Source organism: Alligator mississippiensis, chromosome 10 (assembly GCF_030867095.1).
Source record: "Alligator mississippiensis isolate rAllMis1 chromosome 10, rAllMis1, whole genome shotgun sequence".
Taxonomy (NCBI): Eukaryota; Metazoa; Chordata; order Crocodylia; family Alligatoridae; genus Alligator; species Alligator mississippiensis.
Window position 1 is genome coordinate 48104030 of NC_081833.1, and position 22254 is coordinate 48126283.

Sequence of the window (22254 nt, forward strand, 5' to 3'; positions counted from 1 at the left end):
GGCTCAGCCCGCCCTATGTAGATCGGGGGGCACACACCTGCTCCCATGCCCTCCTGGACTGGCAGCGAGAGCCACTGCAGGAGCCACCAGAGGAGCAGCTCCTGGACTGGCAGCACACAGTGCCCTCTCCATGAGTCCTGTGCCCCCCCTGCCCCAGCCGGGTAGCTTTTTCCAGCTCCAGCCCCAGCCCCAATCCTCCCCTCACTGATCTGCCCCCCCCATGCCCATTCCTTCCCACCTCCACCTACCACAACAGACTTACCAGCTGGAGGAAGCTGTGTCCCGCACTATCGAGGACTGCTGCCTGTATAGTCAATGGTCAAATCTCTGAATTAATTCAGAAGCTTCCAATTTCACCTGCTCGACCTGGTACTGGCTACTGGGGATGACCTAGTCGGCGACCTAGTGATGGATGGCAAGCTGGGTGACAGTGACCACGAGCTGATCACCTTCACCATCCGCTGAAAAGCTGGCAAGTCAGTCAGCAACATGGAAGTCCTTGACTTCAGGAAAGCCAACTTTGACAAGCTCAGGAGGCTTGTCAGTGAGGCCCTAAGGGACCATGACCCCAGGGAGAGGGGAGTTCAAGAAGAGTGGTTGCTCCTCAAGGGAGCGATCCTCAATGCACAAACTAAGTCTATTCCATCTTGGAGGAAAGGCAGCAAGAGGGCACAGCAGCCCCCCTGGCTCTTCAGGGACCTAGCAGACCTCCTGAGGTTAAAAAGAAAGGCCTACAAAGGATGGAGGATGGGAGTCACCTCTAAGGAGGATTATTCTGCACTGGTCCGGTCCTGCAGGGAGCATACCAGGAAAGCCAAGGCTGCAACTGAACTCCAACTAGCTTCAAGCATCAAGGACAATAAAAAGTCCTTTTTCAGATATGTGGGGAGCTGGAGGAAAAGCAGGGGCAACACTGGACCCCTGCTGAACCAGAAGGGGCAACTGACAACTGACGCCCAGGAAAAAGCCAACCTATTAAATGGGTACTTTGCGTCGGTCTTTCATCAGTCTCATGGGACGCCCATGCCCGCTACGGGACAGGGAAGTCTGGTTGAGGGTGATCCCCTGCCTACCATTAATGCTGACTTTGTGAAGGAACATCTTGAGAAGCTGGATATCTTCAAGTCAGCCGGCCCTGACAATCTACACCCCAGGGTACTCTAGGAGCTGGCGAGCATCATAGCCCAGCCTCTAGCATGGATCTTTGAAAACTCTTGGTGCTCTGGTGTAGTTCTCGAAGACTGGAAGAAGGCGAATGTGGTGCCTATCTTCAAGAAAGGGAGGAAAGTGGATCTGGCTAACTACAGGCCCATCAACCTGACTTCTATCCCAGGGAAGATCTTAGAAAAGTTTATTAAAGAGGCCATCCTTAATGGACTGGCCGACGCCAACATCTTAAGGGATAGCCAGCACGGGTTTGTCGCGGGTAGGTCTTGCTTGACCAATCTCATTTCCTTCTACGACCAGGTGACCTATCACCTGGACAAGGGAGAAGAGATTGATGTCATATATCTTGACTTCAAAAAAGCCTTCGATGTGGTATCCCATGATCACCTCTTGGTGAAACTGGCCAATTGTCACCTTCGGTCCACCACGATCCACTGGCTGGAAAATTGACTCCGTGGTCAGACCCAGAGGGTAGTAATTGATGGAAGTCACTCATCATGGTGTCCTGTGACCAGTGGGGTCCCCCAAGGCTCTGTCCTTGGACCCATATTGTTCAACATCTTCATTAATGATGTGGACACGAGTCAGAAGCGGACTAGCCAAGTTTGCCGATGACACCAAACTTTGGGGCAAAGCATCCACACCAGAAGACAGGCGGGTGATCCAGGCTGACCTGGACAGGCTCAGCAAGTGGGCAGATGAGAATCTGATGGTGATCAACGCCAATAAATGCAAGGTTCTCCACCTTGGGAAGAAAAACCCACAGCATCCTTATAGGCTCGGCATTGCTACGCTGGCTAGCACTATGGAAGAAAGAGACTTGGGGGACATCATTGACCACAAGATGAACATGAGCCTGCAATGCGATGCTGTGGCTAGTAAAGTGATCAAAATGCTGGCTTGCATCCATAGATGCTTCTCAAGCAAATCCTAGGATGTCATTCTCCCCTTGTACTTGGCCTTGGTGAGGCCGCAGCTGGAGTACTGCGTCCAGTTTTGGGCTCCACAATTCAAAAAGGATGTGGAGAAGCTTGAGAGAGTCCAGAGAAGAGTCATGCGCATGATCAGAGGTCAGGGAAGCAGACCCTACAATGACAGGCTGAGAGCCATGGGGCTCTTTAGCCTGGAAAAGCGCAGGCTCAGGGGTGATCTGATGGCCACCTATAAGTTTATCAGGCGTGACCACCAGTATCTGGGGGAACGTTTGTTCACCAGAGCGCCCCAAGGGATGACAACTATGTCGAACAGTCATAAACTACTACAAGACCGTTTCAGGCTGGACATAAGGAAAAATTTCTTTACTGTCCGAGCCCCCAAGGTCTGGAACAGCCTGCCACCGGAGGTGGTTCAAGCGCCCACCTTGAACACCTTCAAAAGCAAACTGGATGCTTATCTTGCTGGGATCCTATGACCCCAGCTGACTTCCTGCCCTTTGGGCAGGGGGCTGGACTCGATGATCTTCCGAGGTCCCTTCCAGCCCTAATGTCTATGAAATCTATGAAATTTGATCTGGACCTTTTAATAGGTCTCTCGATTCAATTTGTATTTGGAGATTCGGCTGCTGAATCAGGCCATATCTCCTCCGAATTGAATCAGGTATCAAAGCTTCTCACAACTCAAATAACAACAAAGCCAAGTGCCTGAAGCAGCTGTGACATGTGAGGACAGCAGTGACCTCCAGCTGCCACTGGTACAATCACATGGCTGTGGCAGCAGTGTTTTTTTCTGTTCTACCCCCCTTTCCTCCAGTTATAACTCTACCCAGGTTATACTACTGGTGCTATGTAAATGTTGCTAAGGCCCAAGGCTTTTAAAAATATAAAGTCACCAATTTGGATTAAAGCAACAAGTAGAAGCCAAAGCGCTCTGGCCCTGCCTTCTCAAATGAAAAGCCCTTCATCATTCAATGTGTGGGTTCTCTCTCCTTCTACATGCCTTTCTGAAATAAAAGGAAGCTCAGGTTTCAATCCCTGCCTTACTTTACTTTAATATGATGTTCAATATTTCATATTCTCTGCATGATGAATGTTAATATAAAAAAGATAAAAGAAAAAGATCTTACTGGATTGTTTGGGAACTGTCTCGATAAGGTCATGACAACTTCTTCACAGCCATTACGTTACAAACTCCTGAAATACAAGCTTTGTAATTAATCTTAACTGTGGCTCAGCTACTAGACATTGCAGTGAAACAATACCATAAAACTGATAGTTTGTTGCTTCCTACTGTCTTTGCACTAAGCAGTTTCAGAAATCTTTAGGAAAATCCAGTAGTCCTTATTCCCACTGAAGGACAGTGATTTGGCCCTTAATGATTAAATGATGAAAGAATGGGAGAAGCTTAACTTTTCATTTTGATCTAGCTATATGATGTCTGTATGGAACCTTCCTAACTTACATACACATTTGTAGGATTGGAATGTTAGATGCACATGAGAAGAATACAAGCAAATGTTGTACTGATGTCATAACATTTCCTTTAAAATTATTTTCTGAATATGTAGAGAATTGAATACCTAACATAGATTAAAACAATAGCAAGTTGTTAAAATGTTTCCTTTTTCCAAGAAGAATAAATTATGTGGATGTAAATTCAAAACAAACAAATAAACAAACAAAAATAAATAAGATTTGCCTTATCTTACAAATGCAGGTTTCATGTATTATTTACCAATAGAAACTATAATGCAATACACAACTGAATAAACATCTTAACTGATAGTATTCTTAAGCTACTGACAGACTAATGGACTCTTCTAGGGAAGGAAAGATAAAGGGACTATCCCTATAAGAGATCAAGCACCTTTCAAGAAGTACTGTTATCATCTTTGTATGCATTATCATTTATTACCTGTATTATAGGAATACCAAAGGATTCCAGCTGAAATGTTGGTCCCATTTTGCTGGGTGTCATACAGACACACAATAAGAGACATCCTGAAAGATATTATAATTTAAACAGAAATGACAGGTAGGTATTTGAGAAAGGAGATATATCCAAGATATACAGAAGACAACGGTTTACATAGAATTACAACTTCCTGAAGTCACATAGGATGCAAAATTTTTATGGTGGCACAAGTTGAGAACAAGCTAATGTTCTAGCCCAATGGTCTCCAACCTTTTTAAGTACCAGTTCACTTTTTGAATTAAAATGCACCCCAGGATCAACCATCCACCACCCTCCTCTCCACCCAGCAGGTCAGTCTGTGGGGGAGGGAAGAGGGGGAAGATAGAGGTCCCCTCAGTGAGGGAGGGAGTGGGGCAGAGGCAGGGACAGGGATGAGTGGGGCGCTGGGCTGGCCAGGTGGTGGGAGGATTCGAGTCTGGGTGGCTGGCATAGGCCTTGCTGGCTGAGGCCTGGGGGGCACATGCTCCCCTGATCTGTGTGTGGGGCAGGGGCAGCTGCCGCTGCGCGCGGGGCTTTGCGCCCCACACCCCACTGCAGCTGCTGCAGGAGCAGCCCAGCCAAGTAAAAGCATGGCGCCCAAGGCCACTGTCCCATAAGATTGGGCCCCTGAAGCCCCAGGAACACAATGCGTCTGACCCTCTGGGACAACAACCCCGATAACATCTGTAAATGCCAAGGAAGTGGATCAGCTGCCAGGACAGACCCCAGCACAGCTGATCCTGCTTCTATTTATACCCATACACAACTTGTATTTATACCCATAGGAATCAGTCAGGCTAAAAACAGACACCAAGTTTATTCCAGGTCTAACTGTCCCAGGTTTTGACCCACAGAATCATAGAAAATTAGGGTTGGAAGGGGCTTCAGGAGGCCTTTTAGTCCAACCCCCTGTTCATAGCAGGACCAGCCCAAATAGATTCTTCCAGCCAGGGCTTTGTCAAGCCTGGCCTTAAAAATCCAAGGATAGAGATTCCACGATCTCTCTAGGTAACCTGTTCCAGTGCTTTCCTCTTAATGAGAAAATTTTTTCCAATATCTAACCTAAACCTCCCTTGCTGTAACTTGAGACCATTGCTCCTTGTTCTGTCATCAGTCACCATTGATAACAATTTAGCTTCATCCTCTTTGGAACTACCCTTCAGTTAGTTGGCTGCTATCAAATCTCCCCCTCAGTCTTCTCTGCTTCAGAATAAATAAACCCAGTTCCCTCAGTCTCTCTTCATAAGCCCCAGCCCTCTAACTACGTTCGTTGCTATCCACTTGACTCTCTCCAACTTGTCCACATCCTTTCTATAGTGGGGGGCCCAAAACTGGACAAAATACTCCAGATGTGGCCTCACCAGTGCAGAAGAGAGTGGAATAATTACTTCCCTAGATCTGCTGGCAACACACCTACTAATGCAGCCCAGTGTGCTGTTAGCTTTCTTGGCAACAAGGGTGCTGCTGACTCGTATCCATGTTATTGTCCACTGTAACCCCCAGATCCTTTTCTGCACAGCTACTGCTTAGCCAGTCAGACCTCAGGCTATAGTGGTGCATGTGATTGTTACATCCAAAGTGCAGGAATTTGCACTTGTCCTTGTTGAGCCTTCTTTTGGCCCAATCCTCCAATTGGTCTAGGACACTCTAAATCCTAGCCATATCCTCCAGTGCTTGGTGTCATCTGTGACCTTGCTGAGGGTGCAATCCATCCCATCTTCCAGATTGTTCATGAAGATATTGAACAAAACTGGCCCCAGGACCAACCCCTGGGGCACTCCACTTGATCCTGGCTGCTAGCTGGACTCCTTTCCTCCTCAGACTGGCCTTCCAGGGGATCCTACCCATCAGTTCCCAGAGGGAGTCAAAATCTACTTTTCTTAAGTCCAGAGTTCGTACTCAGTTGCTCTCCTTTCTTGCTTTTGTTAGGACCCAGCACTCAATCACCTTGTGGTCACTGCTGCCCAACTTGCCATCCACTTCTACATCCCCCACCAATTCTTCCCTATTTGTGAGCAGTAGGTCAAGAAGAACACATCCCCTAATTGGCTGCTCTAGCACTTCTACCAGGAAGTTGTCCCCAACTTTCTCCAAAAACTTCCTGAATTGCCTGTGCAATGCTGTATTGCCTTCCCAGCAGATGGCAGGGTGACTGATGTTCCCTGTGGGAACCAGGGCCTGTGATCTGGAAACTTCAGCTAGTTGTCTGAAGAAAGCCTCATCTACCTCATCCTCCTGGCCTGGGGGTTCTATAGCAAACACACACCACAACATCACCCTCATTGTTCTCCCCTCTAATCTTAACCCATGATAGTGCTCTAGTCATGTGAGCTATCCCACCAAGTCTCTGTTTTCCAATTGCATTATAGTTCTTTGATTGTGTTAGGACTTCCAATTATTCCTGCTTGTTTCCCAGGCTCCATGCATTGATGTACAGACACCTGAAGTGACTAGCTTGCACCCAAACAGACCCAGGACAATCACGTATACACACAGCTTGAATAGGAATTAACTTGAACTAACTTGAATGGGGGCAGGTGAGGAAGAAAGTGTTATCTTGGTACTTCACAGACACTTCTCTGGTATTTAAAGGCCTCAGAATTTTCCCAGGCCTCACAATAAAAGGCCTGGGAAAAATCCAAAGTCTGTTTTTAGTCTAATAGGGCTGGGAATTAAACACAGAGCCACTGTTCAGGCCATGAAACAGGATGTCCTTCTTCATCTCCAGTGAAGTCCCTTGAAAGTTGAGGGGACTCAATATCTTGTAAGCTCAAGGCAACAGAAATTTTACTTCTTTAGTAATTCATTTTATTAGGCCAAACACTCCTGTAATGTACAATGTTATAAAACTATAGATACTCAACAAACTTCAATTGAATTTCTAAGAACAGGCTTTGAGAGCAGAATTAGGCTCCTAAATAGTTTAAATAGTTGCATTATTAGAGATGATTTGCTTTGTAACGAATCCTGTAACTAACTTCAAGGGAGTTCAGCTGAACAGGAGTGTCTCTAGATTTACATTAATGCCGAAGTAAAATTTCGCCCTGTACAACTAAAAAGGACTTGTTTATCATCAAACTTTTCACTTTGTCTATCTCATAAACGTAGAAAGCGTTACCATCAAAACACAGACGCTGGAAGACATTTTATACACACTATTAAAAAAAAAAGTATGATTGATACAATTTTTTTTATGTCTTTTTGCCTAAAAGAAAATATGGCTTTAATAGACGTTTACATCTGTATGGTATTACACACATGTAAAACAGATGTAACCTAATTACATTTTCATTTAAATTGCTAAATAGCTACTTAAGTAAAAAGCTAAAATAACATACAAACAACAGTTACTATAATAATAAGTGTACTTAGAATTAAATGAAAAGGATCAAAGCTGCAGCATACAAAATTTGAGCTGGTCTTTGAAAAAGATACAGTGACATAACAACGCTGTATTGATTTACTCAGTAATTTAATGTCTCTATGGCTCAGCCAGAAGACACATCTCAGTTAGACAGACACATGGAGGGAAATCCATAGAGTTTATATAAAGACTTTGGGTTTCATGAAGATTAGATACACTCTACTAGAGATTATCTAGCAAAATCCAAAATCGGAATTAGAATACCGAGGCAATACAATCAGCTTGATTATAGTTTTTAGACAGACCCGTCTGGACTGGAGTTAGGAATCATGTCCTAACAGTGAAATAGGGGAACACTTATTTTTAGCACAGAACTGCAGCCCTTAGGAGAGATACCAAATTCATTTAATCTTTCTGTATGCAAATGCAGCATGTCCAGCAAAACTACATTTTTAGACCCTGATACAAAGTGCTAATGGAAAAGACTTTCATTGACTTAACTAGGCTTTTATTCCCAAAGGTAGGGAGATAGAGAAAAAAACTGAATGAACCTTCAAAATAAATTTAGCTTGTAGGACTAAAATGTCAAAGACAGGATGATGTCACAGAAAAAGGACAAAATTTTGCATTTGTGAGCATCATCTTGGTAAGTGCTAGTGCACATGAGTATGTAATACCACCACTAATTGGCATATGCAAATATATGCTGTGGTACTCATAAAAATATATAATTTTATCCTAGTAGTAGTTTGCAGCTTTACTGCTAGCTAAAAACCATGTTAGGAAAACTGTAAATATGTATATTTAAGTTGCTGTGAATCCTTCTGTTTATAACTGGGTCAGAATGTTTTTTCTGGACGTATTTTGACTTTTCATTTTTATAGTACTTGCCAAGCATTTGCTTTGTCACTGGCTACTCTTCCTGAAGGTGGAGAGAAGATATAATAATCCAGAACATATAGTTTCTGTAATACCACAAAGGATCTATTTTTGACTAAAAAAAAAACAAAACTCAGCTTACTGTACACCTTGTATTAGTAATGTTCAATTAACTTCATGCTTTTAAGTGAACTACAGTATTCAGAAAACAGTGAAGTTGATTCGTAGAGGGAATAAATTTTAAAAGCCTGAATATATATAAAATATTTTCTTGTTTTAAATGAGGGTATTAAAGAAAACATCTTTATTGCACAGTAATACATGTGAGGATATAAAGTTTATTTGTAAACTGATTATCAAAATCTAAAACTATTATTGATCTCACTGTAGATAAGGAAAAAAATAGAAATGTTTTAACTTGTAATCATTAAAATTGGAAGAATTCTTCTAAAATGGCTATAAAAATATTTGGGGGGAGACATTTTCACAGCCTCTTTTTCACTATGTTCACTATGATCTTAGCTCCTTCAAAATGAAAAGTGTAGAAATTTCCATGTTTTAGATAAGACGTGATATCAGTTTCTCAGCCACATGTGATCACTGAAAATCCCATGGAACTTTTTGAAAGTGTCAAATATCTAGTGTCAAGTCAAAAAGTCAGGGAGGGTGAGTGTACGTTTACCATGATTCTCTCCCATAATGGCTGCATTTCACAGCCAAGGAGGTTGTGCTGGTTGTCTTGGTAAACCATTTGGGAGGAAACTATGGGTAAAATGTTGGCTCTAATGCAGCCAATGGAAAATTCAACAGATTACATTCCATGTTGTAATATGTAAATCAGCTTCCCACTTTATTTAGAGGCCCTGTGTCCAATATTGTATAGCATTAAGTGATTTAACCTGAAACAACATTTGTCAATCTCCAAACTGCTGTTTCCTTCCCTTATGATCTTAACTGGGACAACCCAACTGAAAGAGTGGACTGTGCTTGTGTATACACTGGGATCTTTACAGGAGAAAACTGTGCCATCCCTGTGTTTACGGGTGCATGATGAATCCTTCATTTTTTTAAGAAAGGTTTTTCCTTGTCTCCTATCAAGTTTTCATTTCCTTGGTAAATTTTCTTCATTACTCAATAGGTTAACTAAGCTGGAGAGAAAGGCTTTGTAAGAACATGTTAGAGTTGGTCATGATTTTGTAACAAATTATTTTTGTATTATAAAAGAGTTATAGATGTCATGGACTAATTGTTCAAAACAGTGCTGAAGCAACATTCAAGTTAAACTGACACCTGTAATGCCTACAGGCTGCTCTTTAATAGCAGGTTTTAACTAAATTTCAGCCTTCACTTGGCATGATGGAAACCCGTAAGTGACAGAGTGGACATACAAGCATTGCCTCACTCAACAAGAAGAAAAGAAAAGAAAGGGATAATGACAACAAATTCTGCTGCTTTAATTCATTGTGATGCCCCAATAACTGGGATAAAAGTAGTAGCTGTTCAACAGAAGGCAAACTAAATATATACAAAAATATAATTGGATTAACAATATTGCTGTTTTTCCCAAGGACTTGAGCATCTCTTAAATGTGATAATCTAACCAGTTATTAAAGCATATATTAAATACCTGGGGTTTAGGGGGCTTAGTGTTGTCTTTTTCTTTTTACATTCATACACCATTCATAGATTAATATCTAAATTTGATAACCATTTGACTGCTTTACAGGTAGCTGCATGGATTGATTTTAGATCTCCATTAAAAGATCTAATTGGGCAATTGTTCACAATGTGTTGCACTATCTGAAAAACTGCATCACAATCGCAACCCAGACTCTCTTTGATTCTCCATTTATGGAGTAGATGTCCACATTTTCCATGAAGTGTCCACATGCTATTCAGAGAGGACCAAATCTTTCTTGGTAGGTCAAATCCTGGCTGGGGGACTGCAGGGTTGCTAATGATGTATTTCTGTGGCAGGCTGGTATTTGCCGAGGCTTCCCTCCATTGTTCTTCAATATTCTTGTTATCATCATAGAGCTTCTTGGCGTATTTCCAGAAGGGTTTTCTAGATTTGAACCTATCCGGTGGTGGCACAGAGATACCCTTACTGATTGGGAGGTTTGGGTTACTGATGGCCTGATGGTATTCCCTCACACATGTGGCATTGCAACAGAGCTGTGGGGGAGCAACGTTCGCTAGGACTGGAAGCCATAGCAATGGTGTACTTTTTAGCATTCCTGATATAATTTGCATAGCTGCATTTAACTGTGTATCAATAATCTTTGTGTGCACAGTGTTGTTACAGACTGGGGAGCAATATTCTGCTGCAGAAAAAACAAGTGCTAGAGTGGCCATTTGAAGTATGGTTGCCTTTGTTCCTCACGTTGTTTCAGCCAGTTTACGCACAAGGTTAATTTAATCTTTCATTTTTTTAGCAACGTGCAGTAGATGTTCATGAAAGGTGAGGCTCTGATTGACAGTTATGATGAAGTATTTTGGGGAACACCTCATGCTTAACCTCTTCTGCACAGAAAGTAATGGTGAGTTTCTGGTTGGTATGGGCATTGTTTAGGTGAAATGACGTGACAACAGTTTTTCTTTGATTTGGGTGGAGTCTCCAACATGCAAAATATTCTTCAAGTAACTTGAGGTCTTTGCAAAGATCTGTCTGGACTTCAGCCTGAGTCCTTCTTTGAGTAGCAAGCATAGCTGAATTTCTGGCTGGCAGTGATCTAATAATCTAATGAGATGCCAGTATTATTCCTAAAGCATTTTGAAAGGAAGCATGAATATTAGTTTTTAAGCCTCACAGGTGTGTTCATTTGCATAGGCATGTACACAGACATGGTGCAAAAAACTACACATTTACAAATACTTCTACAAACCCTCCCACTGCCGCTTCGTAAATAGCTTACTTTTCAATAGAATTATTTTGCTGGCTCTACAGCAATGCAGAATGACAGCAGTTGGACAGGTTTCCATCTTATACTTTTCTATTCTGTATCTTGGAATTTTAATCTTGAATTACAGGAAGGCAAATTCTAAGAAATGGCAGAGTTGATTCTGAGGTTTATTTCTCAATAGTTCTTAATGCAACAGAGTAAGTGGAGTGAAGAGCAGAAGCTGCAGAAGTTATTCAGCCCTCCTATATAGTCAAATTCATGAACCTCATACATCAAAAACCTTGCCTGTGATGCAGACCAACCCCATAAGATTCTGAGCAATTTCAACTCCCATTTAATTCAATGAGAGTTGAGACTGCTCAGTGCTATTTTGGGGGTGTGCAGCACTTGTGCAGGGCATATACAACTGGAAAAAAATTTCCATTTAGGGTCTGTATTATCCATATTCTTTTTCTGTGCATTGTTACAGTTTAGCTCTTCCTTGCTTTTTATAAAACAGCTCACAAACCATTCCAAGAGCCTTCCTGCTAGTTTATAAAGCAGATGTACAACATACAGAATTCTTACCTAAAAACACATTTTCAGTCAAAAGCAAGGGTCTGGCAACCAAAGGTCAGCACTTGCTGTTAAGACACAGGTCCGCTTCAGTGGTATGCAGAATGGCAAGAGGTACTGTACTGAAGTTAGGCACAACTCTTCACTGTGCACAAAATGCAAAAGAGAAACAAATCTACTGCATCATTCAAACACTTCCACTCTAAGTGTGCATCTGTACCTCCTGTCTAAAGAGAAATGGATGTTTGCCTGACTGGCACCTTCCTGTTGCCCATGGGACACAAGGCTTCTAGCTGATGTTAGTCAGAAGAATGCTGGGGTGGCACATCTTCTTAGTCCCCGCAAAGGCACTTTGTACATTCAGGCTGGGCACAGTCCTTCCTGGTTCAAGTCAAATCAGAGTCCTCTAGCACCCCAGCATTTTGTAGCCCTGGGCTGGGCTATGCTGTCTGCTCCAGAGATCAGGGCTGGCCTTGCCCCTCTGCTTCCTAACTGGAGAAGTGAGGGCTGGCTGACAAGGGAGGGGAGGGGGTAAGCTTTGCTGGGGATGCAGTCCAGTCTGTAAGCTGGGGGGACTGTCCCCCAGGCAAACCCTGGCCAGGGCCTGGGGCCAGGGAGGGGGGTTAAACACCCTTTCCCTGACTCAAACTTGCTGCTGGCTGCAACTGTGGACTACAATCCAAGAGGCATCTGGAAGCAGGAAGAGGAAGTAATGAGCAATTCTGCCGAGTCCTCTTGTTGTAAGTCTGGACTGCAAATTCCAGAGACCTCCGGGACAGCAGGAAGAGAAAGTGAACACACAGCTGGAAAGCCATATACTAGCGCCCCCTGGCGTCTGGCCTCAGCCACTGCAGGCATGTGGGTTCACTTCTGTTTTAATTTAATCTGTGCATTTTAGACTAACCTGCAAAGACTGAATTGATTGAGCCTTGGGCTTTTTGGCTGTCTGTACCTAGCCAATATGGTCCCAAGTATACTGTTGCGCATGTTGGTGTTAGGGAGATACTGATCCATTGCAAAAAAGTGCCATTTACCTTAGTGAAGAAACTGCCATCATTTTGTTCATCTTTAGGAAATTATCTTAATTAAAAGTAACATCATATAAACTTGTCAGGGAAATGCTATTCTGCTTGTCTTTTCTGTGCAGTTCAGATAGAATAAATCATCTTTCTGGAAACTTCCATCTTGCTCCATATAGGGAAGCCTTGTAACACTATTTACAGAAAGCTTGTGATCTTTTGAAACAAAAATGAGGTCTGTATGCTGTTTCAATTGGCAAAAACAACATAGTAGTTACTTTATCATGAATAGCTCAGTGTTTATAGAGATGTACATTAAAACAGTGACACTTCTAAAAAGATGAACAAATCTCTGACCCTGTTTTGAAATGCCAACACACTCCAGTGTATGCTTTTTTAAATATTTATTTCCTTCATAAAATATCTATGTGCAGATCTCAGTCCCTTAGCAGTGAATATTATTTTCAAGTTAGCAGAAGCTCTAAAGTAATATGATATTATAATACAAAAATTCAGCATTTTAAACTTGCAATGCCTGAAACCTATTGACCTTGTACTAGCTACCAGCATCAGAATCATCATCATAAAACTCCATGCACACTCACCCTGCCACCATGTCAAGAAACACATGCACAAATACGGAAATGAAAATGTTTAACTGAAAAATTAGATAACATAAAATCATGTTATACTCCATCTTCTTTAGAAAAAAAGTCCCTTAATTTTTACACTGAATTTTCAGATAACATAAGATGGAATCTGACATAAATTAATGCCTGCCTAGTGTAAATGTACAAGCTTTTGTTAGTTACCTCTAGTCCAGGGGTGGGCAAAATGCGGAACACAGGCCAGATGTGGCCTGCCAGGCCATTATCCAGCCCGCAAGGCCCCTAAAAATTTAGAAAATTAATAGTTATCTGCCCCTGAGTGCCTGTCATGCGGCCCTTGATGGCTTGCCAAAACTCGGTAAGTGGCCCTCTGCCTGAAATAATTGCCGACCTGTGCTCTAGTCTGTTCATATTCATTTTATTTTAAGTAGGGAAAACATTACCAAAAATTTTTTTTTCAGTCCCCCATCCATATTTCCTTTCTTTTCATGTAAGGTTATCTTCCTCACATTTATGTGATACGGATGCTACTATCATTTAAGCCTATGGCTCTGAATAAAAATCCTTGCAAATTAGGTTTCTAAGTGCCATTACAGTGGGATTGCTTTTCTTTCTAGATTATCTTCCAGACCAATAGGAGAAATCCTGCCTGGCAGAGTGAATCACTAACTACCAAGATAAATATTCCAATTCTTGATCTAAGCTGTCTTTCCTTACATAATTCCAATCCTCCAAATTAAAAAACAAAGCAAACCTTCTGCAAAAAACTGTCACTGTTGTTTAACTGGTCAGCAAGAGTATGTATCATTCCTCTTTGATTCCATTTTCTTTGGGCTAATAACTCAATTCACCTTCTGCGTTCACCTGTCCATCTCTTCTTCCCTTTTAACACATTGTACTCTACTAATAAGCTCCTCTTTCAAAAGGAACCATGTCCTGGTGTCTACCATTCTCACTTAACCACCCTAGCTCTCCACCTCCTCTTCAACTACAGCTCATACTGTGTTCATTTCTATAGCCACTGGACCTGCTAATTATTGTTGCTTCAATTCTTCTCCTCAAAATTTCTTTCCAGCTGCTTTTGGCCTGGCTTTGTCTTTTTTTTCTGTTCCATTGGACTTCCTCTCACCAGTCTTTCACTGCCAAAATCTTGCCAACCACTCCAAATCAGTTTACTCCAAAAGTACCTCACTTACCACTCAAGTCCTCTCATGCCTCATTCTTTGTCAACTCTTCTCTTCATATATCTTAGTATTATATTACTATTTGCATATGTAGTATAGGTAATTTATTAGTAATCCGATGCTTAACCCTTCTTAGGTTCCTAAATCTCATGAGGTTCAACAAGGCAAGGTCAAGTGCAATCTCATGGGGTTCGACAAGGAAAAGTGCAAAGGCCTGCACTTAGGATGGAACAATCTCATGGACCAGTACAGGCTGGGGGCTGACTGGTGGGACAGCAGCTCTACAGAAAAGGACCTGGGGGTTACAGCGGACAAAGAACTGAATTTGAGCCAGCAGTGTTCCCTTGTCGCCAAGAAGGCTAATGGCATGCTGGGCTGCATCAGTAGGAGTATTGCCAGCAGGTCAAGAGAAGTGATTATTCCCTTCTCTTCAGCACTGGTGAGGCCACATCTGAAGTACTGTGTTCAGTTTTGGGCAGCTCCCCACTACAGAAAAGATGTGGGCAGATTGGAGAGAGTCCAGCAGAGGTCAACAAAAATGGTGAGGGGGCTGTGGGACATGACTTATGAAGAAAGACAGGGGGAACTGGGCTTCCTTAGTCTAGAGAAGAGAAGACTGAGGGGGGATTTAATAGCACCCTTCAACTACCTGAAGCAGGGTTTGAAAAAGGATGGAGCTAGACTGTTCTCAATGGTGGCAGATGACAGACCAAGAGGCAATGGTCTCAAGTTAAAGCAAGACAAGTTTAGGTTAGATATTAGGAAGAATTTTCTCATGAGGAGGGTAATAAAACACTGCAACAGCTTCCCCAGAGAGGTGGTAGAAGCTCTATCCTTGGAGGTTTTCAAAACCTGGCTAGACAAAGTTTGGCTAGGATGATCTAGTTGGGGATGGTCCTGCTTTGAGCAGCAGTTGGACTAGATGACCTCCTGAGGCCCCTTCCAACCCTAACTTTCTATGCTTCTATGATTCTAAAGTCAAGGCAAGGAAAATCAATATACTTTGAATGGCAACTATATACAACAAGGGAATATACTTCTTGGGGAAAGAGTCATAGCCATATCACAACCAGGAAAATTATAAGGAACAAAAAGGTTATGTGAGCTGGAAAATTCATTTTCATTCACATGGCTTGGGTAGAGGGATATGAGAAAGAAAGAGCAAACCTGAAGATCCTCTAAGTTCAAGGGGATACCAGTGATCTTGGTACAGCAGAGAAGGATGATCATGCATCTACTTTTAAACTAACTTTACTAAATGAGCTTGACAAACCACTCCTTTTAAAATGTCATGTGGTTCTTTGCAGGTAGATCTAGTGAAACCAAGCTCTCTCTCTATTTGAAAGGCTAAAAACAACATAGATTTTAGTTAACGCCCCCTAAAAAAGCCTAGCAATTGCAAGGAAATAATCTAGAGAGATAAAATGGAAAGAATAGTGTAAAGAACTCCTTCTGGGACCCTTAGCATTTTATGAGAATAGCCCCAGCAAAAGATCTCTACACATGTAAATGTAAATTAATTGAAGCAATTGAATCTTTACCTGCATAAATTTGTTAAGTCTAACAATTAAAATCTGTTTAAATGTTAATGATCTAAATTTTAAAGTGTGCCCCTATTAACTGCAATGAAACCTTCTACAGTTTAATCAATATTAACAGGAGTGAAACATTAAGGTAACAAACCCAGTGTTAAACATAAGGTATAGGCAGCTACTGGAGAATAGGGAAGTTTTTTATAGTTAGACATGACTCTACATTCTGCTATGCACATTATGGAAGCAAAGCAATGTCAACTGATTTCAAGGAAGAACCTCACATTTCTAGATGCAATTTGGGTAGATTATTTTATCACATAGGATTGGTGCAGTATATATTAACCCACACTTGTACATTAGAAGTCTAACATGAAACTCTAAAAAGCTGTAGAATAATATTTAAAATAATCCATTATCACTATCTAAAACATGTCTTGTACACAAAATGTCAATAACAAACTTGCAGCATTCAGAATTGGGAAGCAGTGATAGTCTTTGAAAAACTAAACTACAGTGTAATATCAGCTGAGTTTTGCTGCATCTAGTGCTGTTTTGTACTTGAGTTCATCCTATTCTGGCCCATTTTTCTGTATGATCATTTAAAACAACTTCAAGCTTCATCTGTCAACATCCGTCTCATTTCTTGCTGAATAAAGAATTCTCTGTATGCTTGTTTGTTACAGATACAAATTTGCTGGATACTCTTATAATTAGGCAAAAGCAGTTTTCGCTGTCTTTACCCTTCTTTCTTTATAAATCAGTTTTTATGAGCCCTCTTAAGGATGGGATTATTTATTTCCTGCTTGACATGACTCCAGAGGAACATACAACGATACTAGCAACTCCAGGTAGGGTATGCTGCATTATGGGGCTCACCTCAGAGCTATTCTACTTTTACAAATTCCAAATAGGAATCACTAGGGCTTAAAAGGGGACTCAGAACAGGAGTGGTGCAGGTGGCACTTGCAACAGCTTTATTTCACCAAATCATGCAGAGGAAATAACTGTCAGTTGACCAGATTATTGTATTTATCACTGCCCTGAGAATGACAGAGGGCAGCCAAGGCTCTGAACTAAAGTATCCAGCTTTTAAAGAATCATACCTACAAGTAACACTTGTCTACTCTACATCTGGAACAGGACTAACCTGTTTGAAAAAACTTCTGAGTATACTATTTAGGCCTAAATTTTATAGGGATCATGGAAAATCATGGAGTAGTTATTAAACCCCTTTTTGCAGAGGCGTATGGCAAACCTGCCTCCTGCAGTATATTTGTACGCCTCTGTTCACTGGGAAGAGGAACAGTCTGATAACAAAACAGTCTTGCCAGTTCTTTAAAAAGTCCAATGGCACTTTTCAGGGGACTAGTTACGGGTCTGCCCGGTGTCTAACTTGGATCATTCTTACTGTCTGTGTAAATCTCCCTGTGGCTCCCATGAGATATTACATCGTTTTTTCTCTTACAAACACTAGTATGAGGTATGCTGGTCTGTTGTATTTTACCTCAGAGGAGGCTGCATTCTAGGTACATACAAACTGCCTCTTAAGTATTTTGGCATCCTTTAGAAGAGGGACATATATAGCATAATTATCATTCTGGTTATTATAATAAAAGGACTTTGTAAAGGACCTTGGGTAAGATTCAGCACTGTATTACCATAAGAATTTACAAGGAAGTTATATAAGAAAGGAATTTTGTCCCTCTTTCTTTTGACCTCCCTGATTCCCAAATTAATATGAGAGAAAGAGAGAGATTTTCATAGCAGTGTCACATAAAACAAGTTAAGAGGCTGTGATGTGGATGACTGCACAGTCCGGTGGGTGGCGAATTGGCTAGAGGGTCGCACCCAAAGAGTCGTGGTAGATGGGTCGGTCTCAACCTGGAAGGGTGTGGGCAGTGGGGTCCGCAGGGTTCGGTCCTTGGACCGATACTCTTTAATGTCTTCATCAGCGACTTGGACGTGGGAGTGAAATGTACTCTGTCCAAGTTTGCAGATGACACAAAGCTATGGGGAGAAGTGGACACGCCGGAGGGCAGGGAACAGCTGCAGGCAGACCTGGATAGGTTGGACAAGTGGGCAGAAAAAAACAGGATGCAGTTCAACAAGGAGAAATGCAAAGTGCTGCACCTAGGGAGGAAAAATGTCCAGCACACCTACAGCCTAGGGAATGACCTGCTGGGTGGCACAGAGGTGGAAAGGGATCTTGGAGTCCTAGTGGACTCCAAGATGAACATGAGCCGGCAGCGTGACGAAGCCATCAGAAAAGCCAATGGCACTTTATCGTGCATCAGCAGATGCATGACAAATAGGTCCAGGGAGGTGATACTTCCCCTCTATAGGGCGTTGGTCAGACCGCAGTTGGAGTACTGCATGCAATTCTGGGCGCCACACTTCAAGAAGGATGTGGATAACCTGGAGAGGGTACAGCGAAGGGCAACTCGTATGGCCAAGGGCCTGCAGACCAAGCCCTACGAGGAGAGACTAGTGAAACTGGACCTTTTCAGCCTCCGCAGGAGAAGGTTGAGAGGCGACCTTGTAGCTGCCTATAAGTTCATCACGGGGGCACAGAAGGGAATTGTTGAGGATTTATTCACCAAGGCGCCCCCGGGGGTTACAAGAAACAATGGCCACAAGCTAGTAGAGAGCAGATTTAGACTGGACATAAGGAAGAACTTCTTCACAGTTCGAGTGGCCAAGGTCTGGAACGGGCTCCCAAGGGAGGTGGTGCTCTCCCCTACCCTGGGGGTCTTCAAGAGGAGGTTAGACGAGTATCTAGCTGGGGTCATCTAGACCCAGCACTCTTTCCTGCTTATGCAGGGGGTCGGACTTGATGATCTATTGAGGTCCCTTCCGACCCTAACATCTATGAATGAATCTATGAATCTATGAAAACCTTTAAGTGATTAAATGAAATGAAAGCTTTTAATCTGGTATCCCATGATCACCTCTTGGCGAAACTGGCCAATTGTCACCTTGGGTCCACCATGTTCTGCTGGCTGGGAAATTGGCTCCGTGGTTGGACCCAGAGGGTAGTAATTAATGGAAGTCACTCATCATGGTGTCCTGTGACCAGTGGGGTCCCCCAAGGCTCTGTCCTTGGACCCATATTGCTCAACATCTTCATTAATGATGTGGACATTGGAGTCAGAAGCGGACTGGCCAAGTTCACTGATGACACCAAACTTTGGGGTAAAGCATCCACACCTGAAGACAGGAGGGCGATGCAGGCTGACCTGGGCAGGCTCAGCAAATGGGCGGACGAGAACCTGATGGTGTTTAACACTGAAAAATGCAAGGTTCTCCACCTTGGGAGGAAAAACCTGCAGCATCCTTATAGGCTCGGCAGTGCTATACTGGCTAGCACTACAGAAGAAAGAGACTTGGGGGTCATCATTGGCCACAAGATGAACATGAGCCTGCAATGCAATGCTGCGGCTAGTAAAGCGACCAAAATGCTGGCTTGCATCCATAGATGTTTCTCAAGCAAATCCTAGGATGTCATTCTCCCATTGCAATCGGCCTCAGTGTGGTCGCAGCTGGAGTACTGCATCCAGTTTTGGGCTCCACAATTCAAAAAGGATGTGGAAAAGCTTGAGAGAGTCCAGAGAAGAGCCACGTGCATGATCAGAGATCAGGAAAACAGACCTTATGACGACAGGCTGAGAGCCATGGGGCTCTTTAGCCTAGAAAAGCGCAGGCTCAGGGGTGATCTGATGGCCACCTATAAGTTTATCAGGGGTGACCACCAGTATCTGGGGGAACGTTTGTTCAGTAGAGCGCCCCAAGGGATGATGAGGTCAAACGGTTATAAACTACTGCAAGACCATTTCAGGCTGGACATAAGGAAGAATTTTTTTACTGTCCGAGCCCCCAAGGTCTGGAACAGCCTGCCATCGGAGGTGGTTCAAACACCTACATTGAACACCTTCAAGAGTAAATTGGATGCTTATCTTGCTGGGATCCTATGACCCCAGCTGACTTCCTGCCCTTTGGGCGGGGGGCTGGACTCGATGATCTTCCGAGGTCCCTTCCAGCCCTAATGTCTATGAAATCTATGAAATGTATCGATTGGTTGCAGTGTCCAAACTTATTGAAATCAATGCAACCACAGTTAACAAGAAAGCACCTGTGAATGTTACAGGCTTATAGATTCTGCAAATCACTAATTGTTTTAATAAACTTTTAAAAGTAATTAGGCAAATTACTAAATTGAAGCCCTCATTAATTAAAAACACATATAAATAGATAATTAGCTGCTTTAGTGCTGTGGTAGCACTGAACTGAGCTGATATCATTTTGTGAATGTTCATGGGATAGACTGAATGATAATCATCTCCATGGAATTGAAATAAAATGACAGGGACTTTATTTATGTTTCTTATACCCTGAATACTGTATTTATCTGAATCCAAGATGACTCTGAAATTAAGATGACCCCCCCAATAATTAGATTCTACATATGAAAAAAATCTAAATCTGTGACATTTTTCCCATGTAGAGAATCAAATTATCAGCAGATTGTCTGAAATTGCACCCCCCCGCCCCACTACAGCAGGGAAAGCAGTGGCAAAGTAGCATGTGGGGAGGCAGTGGCCTGCCCCACTGCAGCACCTGGGCCCCTGTCTTCCTTCTGCAGCCTCTGGCCCTCTGTACCTTCCCCCTCCACACCCTGCTGCTTACTGTCAGGTGTGGCTCTGGCTCCATTCTCTCCTAGGCATGAAGCATAGTGTTAAAGCAGTAGCAGTTACCTGTATCCCCACCTCATAGTCAAATTCAAGACAAGGGCTTCCTCCAACTCCCATACTGAATGGAGAAAAAAACCCTCATCTTTCATTCGAGTAAATATAGTACTGCTCTATAACCTTTTACACAGGCCCAAACCATGATATTCAAAAAACTTCTGCCAGCACACTATATATAAGAATTAAGATTCCACATCTGATACCATTCTGATCAGATTATGATCTCAAAACAGATCAGACATCTGTGGAGTTCCTTGGAATTTACCCTGGTACTACCAGCATCAGAATCTGGCTCAAACTGGGCATATATATTATTTTTCCTTCAGGGCACATGAATACACTCTGATATGTTTTATGTTCTATATTTTGTTTTCATGCCACATAAGGTTATGGAAGAAAAGAGGATGATGTCTAGAGATGACAGACATCTAACACTACATGAAAAGAATCACTGTTAATATGATCAAAATGTCTGACAGAAACCAAAATTTGCTAGGCACTTACCAAACACTAAGCATACATAATGTCTGCACAAATAGTCTCCCAAAAGAAAGGGTATGACATAAAAATGAACATCTTGAAGTAAAATATCATAAATAGTTAGAGATGCCTGAACTACTAAATGTAAAGGAGAAGAGGGCTGTGAACCAGAGGTACCAGTAGAACATGCATCAAACACTCCCCCATCTTCTTAATGCTATTCTTAATGACTGAAAGGTCCTCAATTTCAGTATTTTACTAAAACTACAAAGTACACAAGAAAGGACAGTACCATAATTCACTGTTATGCACAGTTTGTGTTCCAAATGTAATAACTTAAATGAGCATAGATTATGATGTCCACTAAATGGAGGGAGTGTCATACACTAGTATGAACACTAATGAGATACTGTCAGGGTGAAAAGGAGAAACACTGATTGAGAACAAGAGTGCATATTGAGGAATGCAGTTAGGAAAGTGAGGATAGGAATACTCAATGTGTTACAAAGGGCTGAAATTTACAGTCAGAGCTCAGGCAGTTTGGAATCAGCTCATGTAAGTTAGACATTGTACATCAAAACCTAACTAAAAACTCCCCTTTCTCCTATTCTACCATCTATGACTAAAACCAGATTTGGACTCTTACATATGACTTTCTAGGTTGGTAAATCATTCCTTAATTTTCCAAAGCTCTTGCATGTGTAAGAAATTGAGTTTAGGCTAGGAAATATTTAAGGATATTCTGAGAACTTAGAAACTGTTCATAAGACCGGAAAGAATCTTCATTCCAGATAAAGGACAAATGCTATCCTCTAATTAACAACATTTATCTCTGGGACAAGAACATCAGGTATATAATATAGAAGATTCTTTTAATATAAAGGACAGATGGCAACTTCACTCCTGGGACTTACTTAGACTGCCCT

The 22254-nt window shown here is 42.3% G+C and overlaps 1 protein-coding gene across 7 annotated transcripts in view; it reads right to left on the reverse strand.

The window, feature by feature from the left end:
• Nucleotides 1-22254, reverse strand: part of FTO (FTO alpha-ketoglutarate dependent dioxygenase) — a 420744-nt gene that overhangs the window by 138615 nt on the left and 259875 nt on the right. The window contains exon 9 of one of the 7 annotated variants that reach the window (XM_019497461.2): nt 4018-4103. The exons of the other annotated variants lie outside the window; for them this stretch is intronic. Within the exon in view, the coding sequence (XP_019353006.2) occupies nt 4018-4103 (86 nt within the window). The remainder of the gene's footprint in view (nt 1-4017; nt 4104-22254) is intronic. 7 annotated transcript variants of the gene reach the window in all.